This window comes from Leptidea sinapis, chromosome 33 (genome assembly GCF_905404315.1).
Source record: "Leptidea sinapis chromosome 33, ilLepSina1.1, whole genome shotgun sequence".
Lineage (NCBI taxonomy): Eukaryota > Metazoa > Arthropoda > Insecta > Lepidoptera > Pieridae > Leptidea > Leptidea sinapis.
In genome coordinates, this window is record NC_066297.1 from 8,290,474 (window position 1) to 8,306,407 (window position 15,934).

At 34.3% G+C, this 15,934-nt stretch overlaps 1 protein-coding gene across 1 annotated transcript; it reads right to left on the minus strand.

Moving 5' to 3' along the window:
* Positions 1 to 857: 857 nt before the first annotated feature.
* On the minus strand, positions 858 to 15,349 carry LOC126974738 (uncharacterized protein C1orf198 homolog). Its single transcript, XM_050822349.1, has 3 exons — positions 14,936 to 15,349; positions 10,585 to 11,173; positions 858 to 7,367 (listed from the first exon to the last, which is right to left on the minus strand). The coding sequence occupies exons 1-3, from the start codon at positions 15,065 to 15,067 to the stop codon at positions 7,240 to 7,242; spliced, it is 849 nt and encodes a 282-aa protein (XP_050678306.1). The 5' UTR covers positions 15,068 to 15,349; the 3' UTR covers positions 858 to 7,239.
* Positions 15,350 to 15,934: the final 585 nt, after the last annotated feature.

The following is a 15,934-nucleotide window of genomic DNA, read 5'->3' on the forward strand; positions in this document are numbered from 1 at the left end:
AAGTAGATCCTGTAGATGAAGTCACAACCTGAGAAATGAACACACACACACACACACACACATACTCACGCCTTGTTCCCGTCGGGGTAGGCAGAGACAATAGAATGCCATTTGCTTCTATCCTTACAAACCTCACGCGCTTCCTCTACATTCATTACTCTTTTCATACATGCTCGCCGGTTGCAGGTGCTTCGGACCTCTCCTTTTCTCAAAACGTCCCCAATTTGATCGACGAATGTTCTACGAGGTCTCCCGCGACCGGCTTGCCCACACACACTTGCCTTATATATTTGCTGCGTCATTCTTTCTTCACTCATTCGCTCCACGTGTCCAAACCATTTAAGCATTCCTTTTTCAGTCCTTGTCACAACATCCTCTTTCAAACCACAGCGCGCTCGTATTACCGCATTCGGAATTCTATCAGTCAGTCTTACCCCACACATACTACGCAGTGATCGCATCTCAACTGCGTTAATTCTGCTTTTATGCTTCTTCTGCCATACCCAACTCTCACTTCCATACATTAACGTGGCGACAAGCACTCCATTATGTAGAAGTAGAAATGAACAAAGACAAAGATTTCTGAATATACCGTCAATCGAACGGTAGGCTCAGTGGAAGAGCCCTAGCATGGCACGCGAGAGGTCGCGGGTTCTTGTCCTGCATCGTTCATTTTGTTTTCAAATTTAACTTGAGTAATCAATCCTAGAAGTGAGGGTTATCATTTCAAAAAAATAACAAATTGTTTAACAATATTAATTATGTTATTTTCATTTCTGGTACAAATACCAATATTTTGCCATAATATATCTACTTGAATACCAACTCCTTTTGAAATATTAATGAAACAAAATAAATAAAAATGAGTACATTTTATTTGGATACACAATCACTGTATGTTCATAAATTAAGTCTACAACAAAAATAAATGCAAAAACAAGAGATTCATAGAGATACCAGTAACTGAAAAGTAATATACTTATGTATCTAAGGTAAATTATACATCTAGATAGAGATAGACAACCGATGAAAACAGGCCAGGTTTATTATTTTAGTGTGCGTGACAAGCAACGTCTTACACTCGCGATTTGTATGTCACTTTGTGTACATTGCTCAAAATAGAGGTTAACGGTCAACCCCATTTTTTTTTCGACGTTTCCACAGGTGTCGTCACAGTCTCGTATAAACGATCTAAGATATTTATTGTTAAACCATTTTCTCATCACTCCTTAATCTCAATAATATAGAAAGAAAACATTATTTGATTATTTATTTGTTCAATACTAAAGAGATCTAAATATTATAAACGCTTGTAATTCTTATTTACCATAATATAATAATAATATAATATTGACACACTTTTTACACAAATTATCTTGCTCCAAGTTAAGCATTTTATGTAGCCTGTTTTATGGGTTACAAGACAACGATATATTTAATACAATATACTTACTTAAACATACATATATTCATATAAACATACATAAATATATTTAAAAATCCATGACTCGGAAACAAACATCCATATTCATCATATAAATGCTTGCACCTACCGGGATTCGAACCCGGGACCTCTAGCTTAGTAGGTAGGATCGCTAACCACTCGGCTATACAGGTTGTACTGTAATATATTTTGGAAAATTACGAAACGCTATTATATCCCGACGTTTCGCTAAATTTACAGTAGCATGGTCACGGGAATCGTCGGAAATAACGTTTAAATTCAGTTATTACAAGGTTTTAATAATTTTAAATATTTTATATGCAAAAGGCGTAGTACTTTTCTTATGACTGTAAATATGAGTATAATCCATTTTTTTTTATGTCTACTTAAATTAAGCGAAATTCATAAATTATAAAATACTCATTATAATGACTTCTATACAACCAGTAAAAATAATAACTTTAGCACTACAATTATATAATATTGCTGAGAGATTGCCACATACATAATATCATAGTACCTGGACGACCGAGCTTTGCTCGGCTTTTTAAGAAAGTACAAAATTTTAACAAAAAACAAACTAATAGAATATCTTGATTCTCGAACCGGGGTCTTCTACTTTCCGGTTCGCCCAGCTATTATAGTCTGGAATATAGTGGCGAAATTTACCATTGTATTCTAATATTATTGTAGCAGTTTCTCATTAAAACACGGATAAAACATTTTTTTTTTAAATTGAAACCTTGCTAGATCGATTCGAAACTTCCGGTATACTAAATTTCATTAAAATCGTTGGAGCCGTTTCCGAGATTCAAATTATATATATACAAGAATTGCTCGTTTAAAGATATAAGATAATACGCGATTTATGCTGAAAAGTATCGATTCCTTTTATGACTTTGACCACATAAAATATCTGATTAGAGGGAAAATACAATGTAAAATACACTTAGATTAAGGATTGGTCTCCGCTGCGCTAAATCTAGATACCGAACGCACTATTAGATATTTGTGTGTGTGTGACACTCAATGGCATCTTTCAAATTTTGTAACATGTGCTTGGTGTTATTTTACATTGAAATAAATAAATAAAATCAAAATCAGTTTATTCTCACGTAGGTCACGGAAATGACACTTATTGTCAGAAAAAAATAAAATATTTTTCTCATCTACCGCTACTTCGTAGAGGGTTGAGCTAATGAGAAGAAGTAGCAAGAAACTCACTCTTTTATATCAAGATTTACATTTACATCGATTTACAAATCATTTACAATATAATATGTAAAATGTAAAATGATGCAACAAACACACTCAAACGTCAAATAGTCAATGTCTTACACGAGTAAGTCAAAAAAGTTAATGTAAATGAATACAAGAGTTGAGTACAGTAGCTGCATCATCCACATACACCATAAATAAGTAAAGGTATTCTGTGAGCATTTTATAAGCGATTATAAATAAATAAATATGTATATATCCATACATATATATACACACAATAACTTTTAAGAATCTGAAACCGAGTCTCCGGCAACAGGATCATCCTGCCACCACAAGCAGCGCCCGTTCACCTGATGAGCCAGTCATCGCCTCCCTCAACCATATTTTAGGGAAGGGGACGACCCGTCCCATGTACAATAAAATACTTACTGATGATATGTGATCCCAGTGTCTTTCTTATTTCTTTTAATATTATTTTAACAATTTACTACGCAACCCAGCATTTCAGTTTCAAGTAGGGGAGCGGGGGGCACGTTGTTACAGGGGTAAGAAGTTACACGCATTTTTTACCGGGATTTTCAACTCTTTGGTAGACGTAAGTGGACTCATTTGTTTCCTTATAACATCGTGCGTTGCAAAAAAACAATCAGTGACCCGCCGAGCGGCAAACTGTTAGGTTGTGTGCACGTGTCTCGATTTCCATCAAGTACGTAACAAAATCTTTTACGAAATTTTTGATTCCTGCCGTCTATATTTGTTATTCTCTAAATTCTTTTCACCTCGAACGTTCATAATGTATCGAGTTTTAATTTGTAATAGCGTTTTATTCTGCTATTGATATCCATTAATGGCGGCTTTAATTTTAATTAAAAAACACACCATGGGGCAGGTTGTTACAATTTTTCGGGGTAGGTTGTTACATGTAACAACTTGCCTCAGACCTTGTATTACCGTTCATCTCATTGACTATCATTTAGAAATTACTACGCTGTACTTAAAAATTAGAATAAATGGAAAGAAATTGAAGCTTTCGTTCCGACGGGCGCATTCTTGCTTTTTAAAACAATGGTTCATCTTTCAATTATTTTTTAAATTCTAAATACTCATTGTTTTTTTTTTAGAATGAGAAACTATAAAAGAAAAACGGAAAGAGGTACAACTAGTCAAGAAGTTTATGAATCTGCTGCGGCAGAAGTACTGCAGAATAAAACGAGCATTCGTAAAGCAAGCAAAATGTTTAATTTGTGTCCGATGTCCTTATCCAGGTATGTCAGAAAAAACAAAAACAACGAATCTTGTTCATTGGGTTACGTTAAACCTAAATTGGTATTCTCACAAGAAGCCGAACATAAATTAGCTTCTTATCTAATCAAAAGTTCAGAAATATATTTTGGTTTACTACCAACTGAAGTCCGAAAACTAGCTTATCAATGTGCAGTAAAACTCGAATTAAAAAATATTCCCCCCAGTTGGATCCAAAATAATATGGCTGGGCCGGACTGGTTTAAAAGTTTTATGCACAGAAATCCTCAACTATCTCTGAGAACACCAGAAGCTACATCTTTGAGTAGAGCAACGTCATTCAACAGAACCAACGTTAAAGACTTTTTTGACAAACTGCAATTGTTATTCCAAAAATATGAATTCACTGCTTCGCGCATATGGAACGTTGATGAAACAGGTGTCACAACGGTACAGAAGCCTAAAAAAATAGTTGCTGCTCGTGGTCAAAAACAGGTCGGTGCGATCACATCTGCAGAAAGAGGAGTACTTGTAACGCTCACATGTGCCATAAATGCTGCTGGAAATTCAGTCCCGCCGATGTTCGTTTTTCCCAGAATGAGATACACTGATCTATTTCTTCGTGCTGGACCATCAGAAGCGATAGGAGCAGGCAATTCTTCAGGATGGATGACAGAAGTAGAATTTTTAAAATTCTTGGATCATTTCATTCAACATGTCAAACCTTCCATTGAACAGCCCGTCCTCCTCCTGCTGGATAACCACAACTCACATGTAAATTTTCACGTCGTGGAGAAAGCCAAAGTAAACAACATAATCATGCTGTCGTTTCCCCCGCACTGCTCTCACAATTTACAACCATTAGATGTAGGCGTTTATGGCCCATTTAAAAACCACCTTAATCGAGCACAGACGGCCTGGATGTATAATCATCCAGGAAAAACAATGACGATTCATGATCTCCCAGGCGTGGTGAAAGATTCACTGCCATTGGCCCTAAATCCTGTAAATATCATGAGCGGATTTCGATCAACCGGGATATGGCCTTTTAATCCTGATATCTTTCAAGACAGTGATTATGCACCTTCTTATGTCACTGATCGCCCCAATCCAGAAACGAATCATCCCACTGCCTCGCAGAACACCTCCAATTTGACACTGGACCTGGAAAATCCGGAATTGCTAGATTCTGCGCCTCAACTGAACATAAGCACAAATGAAATCATACAGGCAATCGAAACAGCAACCAATCTATTACCTGACACTATTAACAATATTACTGTTTCACCTTCTCCAAATCCAGCTTGTTCGCAAGATATAGAATGTTTAACAACATTACCGAGTGCAGATTCGTCAAGTTTTAAAAATAAAATTGAATTAGCGATACCAGGTTCATCTGGTATACAAAGTACATTTGAAAATTTTTCGCCTTCAAAGATAAGATCCTTTCCCAAGGCAGAGGCTCGAAAACAATCCAACCATAACCGTCGTAAACGTAAATCCGCTGTATTAACCGACACACCTGAAAAAGACTCATTACAAAAGGAGTATGAAGAAAAACTGGCCAAGACCAAAAAAGCGTGCGACCAAAATAAAGGAAAAGGTAAAGGAAAAGGGAAATCTGCGAAAACGAGTAAAGTAGGAAAAGAAAAGGTGAAGAAAAAAATTTTGGTTTCTGATTCAGATTCTGATACTGAAGAATGGTTTTGTTTAGTGTGTAGCGAAAGTTACAGTACTTCTAAAAAAGAAGATTGGGTAGAATGTTTAGAATGCAAAATGTGGGCCCATGTCAAATGTGTAACAGGAAACGTTCAATTATTCATTTGTATTAATTGTAATTCTGATGAAGACTAATGTAATATAAATATGTGATATTGTTACCTACAATAAAGGTGAAGGTTGACCTTGAGGTCGCCTTTATTGCTTGCCTGGTGCAACTGTTACTCGTGATATGCTGTCGACTGTTTATACAGTATTGTATACGTAACTATAAATTTTATTGCAATATAAGTGTATTGAAAATGTTAGATTTTAGTTTAACTGAAGTGCCAAGTTAAAAAAGTATAAATAATTTATTACATGTTGGTATTTACTGACGAAATTTTCTAATTCAGTAATGAAAATGTGTTTTATATAAGATTTAAGAAAGTTCCTGCCAAAGTTATGTGATTATTACTGTTAAAAAGTTGGAAAATTACGATATAGATAGTATAATTGCTCATAAATGTTATAAGACTGTTCAAAATAGTCTCTTTTATTCATAACGTTTTGAAACAATAAAAAATAAATGATTTATTATTGTTCATTTTGTTTATTTACCTACTGTAACATCGTGCCCCGAAGCTGTAACAACTAGCCCCAAGTCAGGGGTAAGTTGTTATAATCGACTTATTTCATTAATTCTCTATTACGGGAAAAATTACGTAAACTTTAATATTTTTCCAATGCTATTCTACTAGCTGAATAGACACACTAATGGTAAAAGCAATCAAATGTATACATTATTTGATAGCTTTTGTGATATTAATAATTATCTAAAAATTGTAACAACGTGCCCCCCGCTCCCCTATTAGCAAAGTTTATCAGACACATTGTTCAAGACTGGCTCGAGCACGCCTACTATGGCGTGTTAGTATCTAGTTGGAGCGCAGCGGAGACCAATTCTTAATCTAAGCTCATACAATTTTAATATTATAAGTGGCTACCTACCTAGGTACTCTTGAATATTGATTTTTATCGAAATAGGTCGGAGGGAGAAAGTGCTCGCGTAATGGTTCGTCACAGGAAAATACAATGTTTATAGAGATATTGATTCTTATAGTAACCACAGAGTACATATTGTATATAGGAAATAAAGACCAATCTCTTTCGTCAAGCTGGGAAGGTCTAGAGGCGCCATCTGTTAGTTAAGTAGGTACTATAAATAACTATAGAAACTGGATTTTAGCGATACTTATACCATTAATGTAGATCGGATGATCATTCACATTAAACAAGCATTTACAAGACTAAGTCTATAGTATGTAACCGCTATCTCTATTCGTATGTGGGGAATTAAAATTGTCTACCCAGTATCAATGTTCTAAGATTGAATGTCCGAGAGTAACAAAAAATATGACTTAACTCTAGTAGGCATATAATATGCACAACAGTTTTATATGCCAAAAAATTAATAAACGCAGACGAAACCACGAGGCGCATATAGTTAATAAATAAAATCTATGAGAGGCCATCAGTGATGAACCACGCGCAGTACATCGACTGTGATGGCAATAAATGGCGCGGGTAGCGATTGACTGACATTGGTTTCGCATACAAAGAAGCGACCAGAGTTACCAGTTATCCAAAAAGTCGTAACCAGTCTTTGGTACAGTCGTTTCAGTCAGCGTTTCGGTGGAGTGGAATTCGGTTCCCGACGAGGTCAGACTCGACAGTAGCCCGCGGTTTTCCTCTGAGATATCTGGAAGGAATGTTGATCTATTTATTTATTAGGCACTTCAACACAATACATTTAGAAATATAAACTTATATATGCAACTGTTGTGTAATAAGGGGTATTAAAACAGGAATGTTGGTTTAAAAATAAAATCATTAGTCCTTTACCAGTGGGAGGCTCCTCTGCACGGGATACCGGCTAGATTATGGGATCCACAACGGCGCCTATTTCTGTTGTGAAGCAGTAATGTGTAAAAATATTGTGTTTCGGTCTGAAGGGCGTCGTAGCTAGTGAATGAGACTTAATATAATATGTCTCAAGGTGACGAGCTAAATTGGAATCAAAGTTGCACCTTTACCTAGCTGTTTTATTATATAAACTTGGTTAATTTGTAGTAGACTTCGAAGGAAATAAATGCTTTTTTTATTTTATATTTTAGCAACTAACCGTATTTACCGTGACTAAACGTTTATTCAGTTTTTGCCAACATTAGAACACAAAAACGCGGAACTTAGTTGTATCTACAAGACCTTGGTGAAGATAACGGGGACAAAAAGACATTCAACAAATCGTCGACATTAAGTTTGAAAAGTAGCAGAAGGCCGTAGAATTAATTGCCTTGCGAAAAAATATAAATAGATATAAATAAATTTATTACCATAGGGAGTGACAATAACATAATATTGCAAAAACACTAATGAAGCTACATCAGTTCGTAAAGGGGCTTTGACATGGGGAGAAGAACTGATAAGAAACTCCCAGCCCATCTTTTAAATCGTATAAAAACTTAGCCTATTTAATATAATATTATACGATTTCAGGTGGCCTGCGCAGAATCAGATAATAATTATGCATCATTTGTTACAAATATTAAAACAATAAGTCTACTCTACTTTAATTCCATAGACAGTGTTGGTTCTCTCTAATCTGCCTCCTGACAACTTAACCTCCTCTTTGTTCAGTAAGCTGTCAATCGGTTACTAACGTTTTTAACACAAACGATCAGCAAGCCAGTCGAGCTTCAAGTTTCAACAGTCGCCTGGCATGGTTGCCTTCTAATACCATATTTGTACATTAAGTGAAGTCATATGATTAAGAAGTTATTGTAAATTCTAATAAACCACTTATTGTAAAGACGACGTTTTACTAGATCGACCTTAAAACATTATCCTCTAAATAATACTATTTACTTATTTTAACATCAGGAATAATTTTGCGCGGCGGCTATCTTGTATTTCAATAATGATCTCAAATTCGTTCTCTTCACTCGAACTTTTGTTTCATCGAGTTTCAAATCACATCGATTCTAAAGAAGTTCCACTTCAAAAATATTTTAGGTAGGTAGCATAACTTATAATGACAATTGTTCTTTCCAAACAATGACCTAATGACTGTGTATTGTTTAATTTTGTCTTATCTAATGATAACTAACAATGGCGTGTTAGGTTAAACAATAGATCATACGTGACTAACGAGTTGAATCATACAGCTCTTTAAGGACCAGTACATACATCTTACACTCAATCATATACTGGCTCTTTTGCCTCGTTAACTTTTCTCTTGCCTTTGTGCCACTATTACCTAAACAAAACGATACTACGGTTGAAGCTCGATAGCATACCTCTTCTATACCCTACGCAGTTTTTTCTTGGCATGGTTGGGTATGAAAAACTGGAAACTAGGAGGGACGTACTTTTGGCTTTATATTTATGGAAAATTTACATGGTATGGTGAGTCATGCAGTCCTACTGGAGCGATTAAGTCTGTGGGTACCGGATCGACTCGCTACAAGGCGAAGACGACAGCAGCTGCTCGTATTCCGCGCGCGAGAACCAATCTTCTGCGAGACACGCCTTTTACAGTCGCATTGAAATATCTAAACGAACTTTCATATAGGATTGTAGGATGTTAAATAATCATAAAACCAAATATATTAAATTCACCGCGCCAAATGTCAAAAATGTAGATGCGAATACTTTATTAAATGGAGAGGTGGTAAAACCAGTGGAATCTGCTATATTTCTTGGCATTACTCTTGATTCCAAATTGCAGTGGGGCCCCCATATTGAAGGATTGGCGAATAGGCTTAGTTCTGCAGCATATGCGGTTAAGAAAATCAGACGGTTAACTGACATAGATACGGCGAGATTAGTATACTTTAGTTATTTTATGTCCTATGGTATATTGTTATGGGGCAGTGCGGCCGATATTAATACTATCTTTGTGCTGCAGAAGAGGGCTATTCGCGCGATTTATAACCTAGGTCCTAAAGAATCATTAAGAGAAAAATTTAAAGAAATAAACATTTTGACTGTTGCTTCTCAATACATTTTTGATAATGTTTTGTATGTTCATAAGCACATTGAGGAATTTTCTAGAAACTGTGACATTCATAATGTTAACACGAGGAACAAACATAAACTTGTTATGCCTACTACTCGGTTGGGTCGAGTTAGTAAGTCTTTTGTTGGGCGATGTATATGCTTCTACAATATGATCCCAGAAAATGTACAAAACAAATGTGTTACGAAATTTAAAAGAATTGTTAAAAAACGTTTGTGTGGGAAAGGTTATTATAGCATAAACGATTTTCTTAATGACACCACGGACTGGGATTAAAGCGAACACCCTCAGGCTCTTTAATTATTAATGTTTATTGTACGATATTACATTGTAATCCATATTTTATATAAAAAAAAAAGCTGAGTTTCTTGCGCCCATTCTTCTCAGGTCTGAGGCAGTCTCTTTTGAATGGGTGGTAGATTTTGACGTTCAATAAGTGATTATAAATCCTATTTTGAATCAAAATATTTGAATTTGAATTGATTTATTTAATTGCTTACTGAATGAGTTATTTATGGCAGTTTTAGTAATTCTAAGATTTATGGTTTTAAAAGATAATTTAAATGACTTATTTCGCGTGCGATCGCCCGGGCCGCCAGGCCGACTAGATAACTGGTTTTGTTTGTTTATAATCCAATTCACTTGAGTCAATAACTTCTTTACTTTTAGTTTTTAATATTGTTTTGTATAACTGGAAATGAGCGATTCTCTCCTAACATAGATTATCTAAATCTACCAGGAGAGTTTCATATGTGATTGTAAATGACTGTGTACAAATAAAAAAAATTTTGAATTTTGAAATTGAATAAGTTCCTCTGTAAGGATAGGGGCTTTATTGTTTAAATAAATAAATAAAGCATTAAATCATATGTTGCATAAAAAGCATAAAAATACTCACCGGTATTGGACTTGACAAAACTGCTTCGATAGTCTTTCTCGATCTTCATATCACTACTAGGGCTCTTGTAATTGGTCCTGAAGAAGTTATCAGAAGAAGCAACAACCTGTGACTGTGCCGCTGACGGTACCAGACACTCCCTTTCTTCATCACGGGCCTTGAAGCCGATAAACTTACTTATAAAGCTAGTCGGTGAGACAACCTCCTTATCTTTCTCTTTAAATGTACTCTTAAGTACATCATGGGACTTTAAGGCATTCTTCAATTCATTCACAACCTTTGAGTGCGAGAGAGCCAGCTCTGACATTACCGGAGGAGGTGACATAGATTCAGCTTTTGCCTTTATTTCTTCATTTAAAATACATAAATTGAGTTGACTTCTTGTTTGAAATAAGAATGGTGCTGAGTATTCATCCCTATATGATCCATGTTCATCTTGTACAATTCGCTGACTGTGTTCCCGGCCAAAGAAGGACATAAGATCATCTTTGTGTACTGGAGGGTCGTTGAGATCAAAATCCAATGTGTCTAATAAAGCATACTTAATAACTACATCTGGCTTTATTATCGATTCGTTTATTATTTCAGCCTGTAAACAATGTTTATTTATATATTTATTAGGCACTTCAACAGAATACAAATTAATACATTTACAAATATAAAGTTGATGTTGTTTTTTACCGTCGATAAGTTTATTGGGACAGAAAAGTCAACGGTAGAGACGAAGAGATAGACTGAATATTGGGAACGGCCCTAAATGTATTATGAATAAGTACTTTTTATGCGGATATCTCGAAGTTACGGTGAAAGATATTTTATGAAATAATTCGGTATTGATGACATAATTGTTAAGTATTTTGGATATAAATAAAATATCGAACATTTTGCGGCGCGTGTTTTGGGACATTATCTGAAAGAAGAGAAAGAAGGCACTGTGTGTAAGGACATCTATGGCTTAATTAATTAATTTCACTTGCTGAAAAGGCAGTTTTCAATGCGCTGCGAATGTAGTTATGTGAAAAGAGAAAATTTTAATTACAGTAAACACGCAATATTTAAAGTTACACTAGAAATATTGGGGCAATTTCTCTAGTATTATACATTCATACGAATAGCTGTGGATTGCGTGTGTGATTATCGCAGAGAGCAAACGTAGTGCACAACGCACTACGTTTGCTCTGTCTGCGATTAACCTTTGCAATAACAGGGTGCAGAAAAAAAAATTCTCTCTTCTAGGTAGTCCTTTCTGCTTTCAACTTGTCTTTGGACAACCATAGAAAGTCACCTCTGGTAGTTCCACGGTGAGAGCTCTATTTATACCTAAATATGTATAGTTCAGATCAGAATATGCTGAATAAGTCTTATTTTTACGTATTTATTTATATTTACTTTTATCGACTTACTCGTTTGACGTTTGAGTACTTTGTTGAATCACTTTACGTTATATTATATCAAATCAAATCAAAATCAGTTTATTCACGTAGGTCACGGAAATGACACTTATGAATGTCAAAAAAAAAATTTTTTCTTATTGAATCTACCGCTACTTCGTAAAGGGTTGAGCTAATGAGAAGAAGTAGCAAGAAACTCATTCATATCAAGACTTACATTTAAGTACATCGATTTACAAATCATTTCAAATTACAATATAATATGTAAAATATTGTAACTGAAATGATATGTAAAAAGATGAAGCTGTAAATGTTGATTTAAAAGAGTGGCTATCAGTCTCTTGCTGCTTCTTCTCAACTCTTTGCGACGTGGCGGTAAAATAAAAAAGAAAAGAAAGCTATTGAGATTCATAAGTGCCATTTCCTTGACCTACATGAAAAAAGTGAAAATCTTGACGAAATAACTCTTACTTGAAAGGTGTTTTATGGGGTGTTGACTCTATGAAAATCAGTCAGTCATACCGATACCCAAAATTGTAAGTGTAAAGCGAGCTCTGTTTTCATTGGATGTTAAGATGAAAATTCGTAATGCTATTAATCCTAGTGAATCTGTATCTGATTGTCAGAATTATTGATTTATCAATCAAGGGATCTAATATTACAAATATACTGCGCTAAATAAAGTTGTATGACGAAATAAAAAACATTAAAAACTAAGGTGACCTTGCCGGGTGGTATTTCATCAGTTGACCTCAGAACCGGTGCCCCTGAATTGACTTCGATGTAAACACAATTAGACCAGCACTCCTACATAAAGAGCGTAGGGTATAGTAGGCCTTCCAATTATCATAAATGATACCTAGTTTCTTTATCATAATAGAACAATAACTCTGAGCTACCATCTTATAAGCTTTCGGAGAGTTTCAACAGCTTGCTCCTGGGGCGCATCTTAGGTTGTTGTTGATTGATTAGATCATTAGACCTTAGACTTGGGAATGGGCTCATCTTTTCAAAAGTAGTTATCTAGTGCACTATTTCTTCTACTTTCTATTAATTATGATAAATGAGATTTATTCATTAAACACATGGTTTTGGAAAATCATGACTTCTTAATAAATAGTATAATATCAAAACTAGTATTTCATATAAAGCAATCCTAAATAATATAGCTGGATACACAATTGAGCAGGAAAATTTATAAAAACAATATATTATAAGGAAAAATATGAATATAACTTGCAATAAATGAGTACTCAAACCCAAAACATATGAAGCCTACAAGAAATTCTGCATCAAGTGGTCCCATATTAATATGTTCAGTAGTTTTTGTGTGATTGCACCTCTTAAACCGAAAATTAAGTACTTTTATTTCTAGTAAAGTGTGTACAACTTATGAATCGCAAACCATCAAAGATAGGCATGCAACAATGAAATTGACGTTCCTGACTCATATTTAAAGAAGGAGTCTCCAGGTGCCAGAAATTTTAAAGTTATTGCTAATTTGTTTTACAAGAATTAACTGGTCTGTCTAACCGCCTGGCAGTCACCTTCTACTAAATTCATATCAACATATTCTCAGTTAAAATATGGGCTCACGGACTGAGACGGAGTAGACACCTTAAATACCTAATGAGTTTATAATAATAATCCATAGAAAGCTTTGCTGTTAGCCTGGTTTCAATCCTAACAATAATTGGACGTAATTCCAGAAAAATGTTCAAAGCCACAATCATGTCGAAATTGAGTTAAAAACACAAAACTGGTCATGTGATTCATATAAACAGACTGACAAAAAATGGCGGTCCTACTGTCATTCTTAAAATGATATCATGACTAAGTAGCCCAACCCAGATGTATTGAATACACTAATATTTATTAAACTTTAAATGTGAATTCCTTAAAATGTGATGTTTGTGGCTTGGAACGTTTTTCAGGAACTACATCCAATTATAGTAGTTAATGCTTATAAATTAAAGAAATTAAATCTTATCCAATTTAGAATACAATTATTAGGAAATTAAAAGCAGATAGCCAATACTTGGAAGATATATGGGTTGCTTCGTAGTGTGATGAAGGATAAGGAAATGCTAATTAAGGAAAAAAAAAGCACAATATGTGTATTATTGCTTCACCTATGACTGCTAGACATAATAATAATATCAACACACTTACACAAATTATTTTGCCCCAAATTAGGCATATAAGCCGGTGTTATGGGTTGCAAGACAACAATATATTTAATACAATATACTTACTTAAACATACACAAATACATACATAATTACATTTAAACATACATAAATACGTATAAACATCCATGACTCGGAAACAAACATCAATATTCATCATATAAATGCTTGCACCTACCGGGATTCGAACCCAGGACCTATAGCTTAGTAGGTAGGATCGCTAACCACTCAGCTATACAGACATGAGCACTACAAGTAAATAACCAATAAAATAAACAAAAATTTCTGTCAGAAGAACAAAGTCAAAAGAAACGATAAAGTAAGATTGAACAAATAAAATGTAAAACAAATTCAAAGATGTAAAATTAATTATGTCATATAGATCACTGAAATGGTAGGACATATTATGTTATGAAGAAACTGGACTAAGATAATAATCCATTGGTATCTAAGGGGAGGAAGCAGAAAAAAAAGTGTGACTAATAAAATGTTAGGCAGATTTAGTCAAAAGAGCTGCTGAGCCAAAATGGATCAATAGTAGAGCACAGAAAACTGTGGAAATGAGAAGGCCTAGATCAAAATAATCTGATTTAATCATAACAATCTCATGTAACACTTAAACATTTTTTTTAATAGTTAAGATTATAGTAACAATTGGATAATAGATAATTCAAAGGTGTTTTTCTAAAACTACTGACTTCGATCGAATTAATTCCTATAAAATATTCTAATAAATCACATAAGAAAGGTATACATAATGAAAATATTTACCTTTTGTTTTTCGGTAAGGGAGTCCCAAATATTTTCGTAAGAACTCTTAGCTTCCTGTATATCTTCGTGTATTTTAGCAGCAATTGGGTTTAATGAACTGAAATATTCCTCGGCAACTGATCTCAAAGCCATGGCTATTTGATTTGAATACTGATTGCTTTATACTATACAAGAATATTTTAACTAATTGCACACGTTATTTAATATACATTTCAACGAATTAATCTCGTCTCCAGCATTTTTATACACAACAATCTGCTACAATCAAAGAATAATATATTTATTCCAACACAGAACTATAATGGGTCGACAGTCAACACTACATTACATCAACATTCTACAATACTGATTACTGAGTACTTGAGCAGTATGCTATTAAATTAAATACATATTACCTATTACTATTAGGTAATTAGATATAATTGAGTACATAGTACATACAAATTACAAATCCCTACGAAAATTGAACCATTAAATTTGAACGTTCTGCCAATTGTCAATTGCTAAGCAATAATTAAGATTACCTATATGAAAAAGACCGATAAAGACTGTCAAGATGACAACAGCCAGATGTCAGCTGTGAGTTAGTCTTATTTATATAAAGCATTGGTAAGAAGACTATTAGCAAACCAAAATATATCATACTTTAAAGTAATAAGAAAGAAACGTTTTCAAGAATAGCTACAATACATAAAGAACCAACCATCTGTAATTTTAGACTTGGGCATTGATAAGTATACTATGGAAGCCGATAAAATTTTCACTCATATAATGCATTCACATTTTCAAAATTATCATAAGATCTTCACTGATGCTTCAAAAACAGACCTGAGTCCTGTTGGTATTGCAATTTGGACTACCTCTACTAGAATTATACTCAATTATCGCTGCCCATCTGTCACTTCTGTTTTTACTGGGGAATCAATTGCCATACTCGAAGTTATTTTATTTGTTAAGTCTCATGGCTTGAACAATTCTATTATAATTTCAGACTCTAAA

Bases quoted from the DNA above. Each gene is read 5' to 3' on its own strand.
- LOC126974738 (XM_050822349.1), bottom strand. From the start codon at position 15,067: ATGGCTTTGAGATCAGTTGCCGAGGAATATTTCAGTTCATTAAACCCA. The intron at 11,174-14,935 runs GTAAATATTTTC...CATTGTTTACAG, and splicing joins CCCTTACCGAAAAACAAAAG to GCTGAAATAATAAACGAATC. The intron at 7,368-10,584 runs GTGAGTATTTTT...CATTCCTTCCAG, and splicing joins TTTTGTCAAGTCCAATACCG to ATATCTCAGAGGAAAACCGC.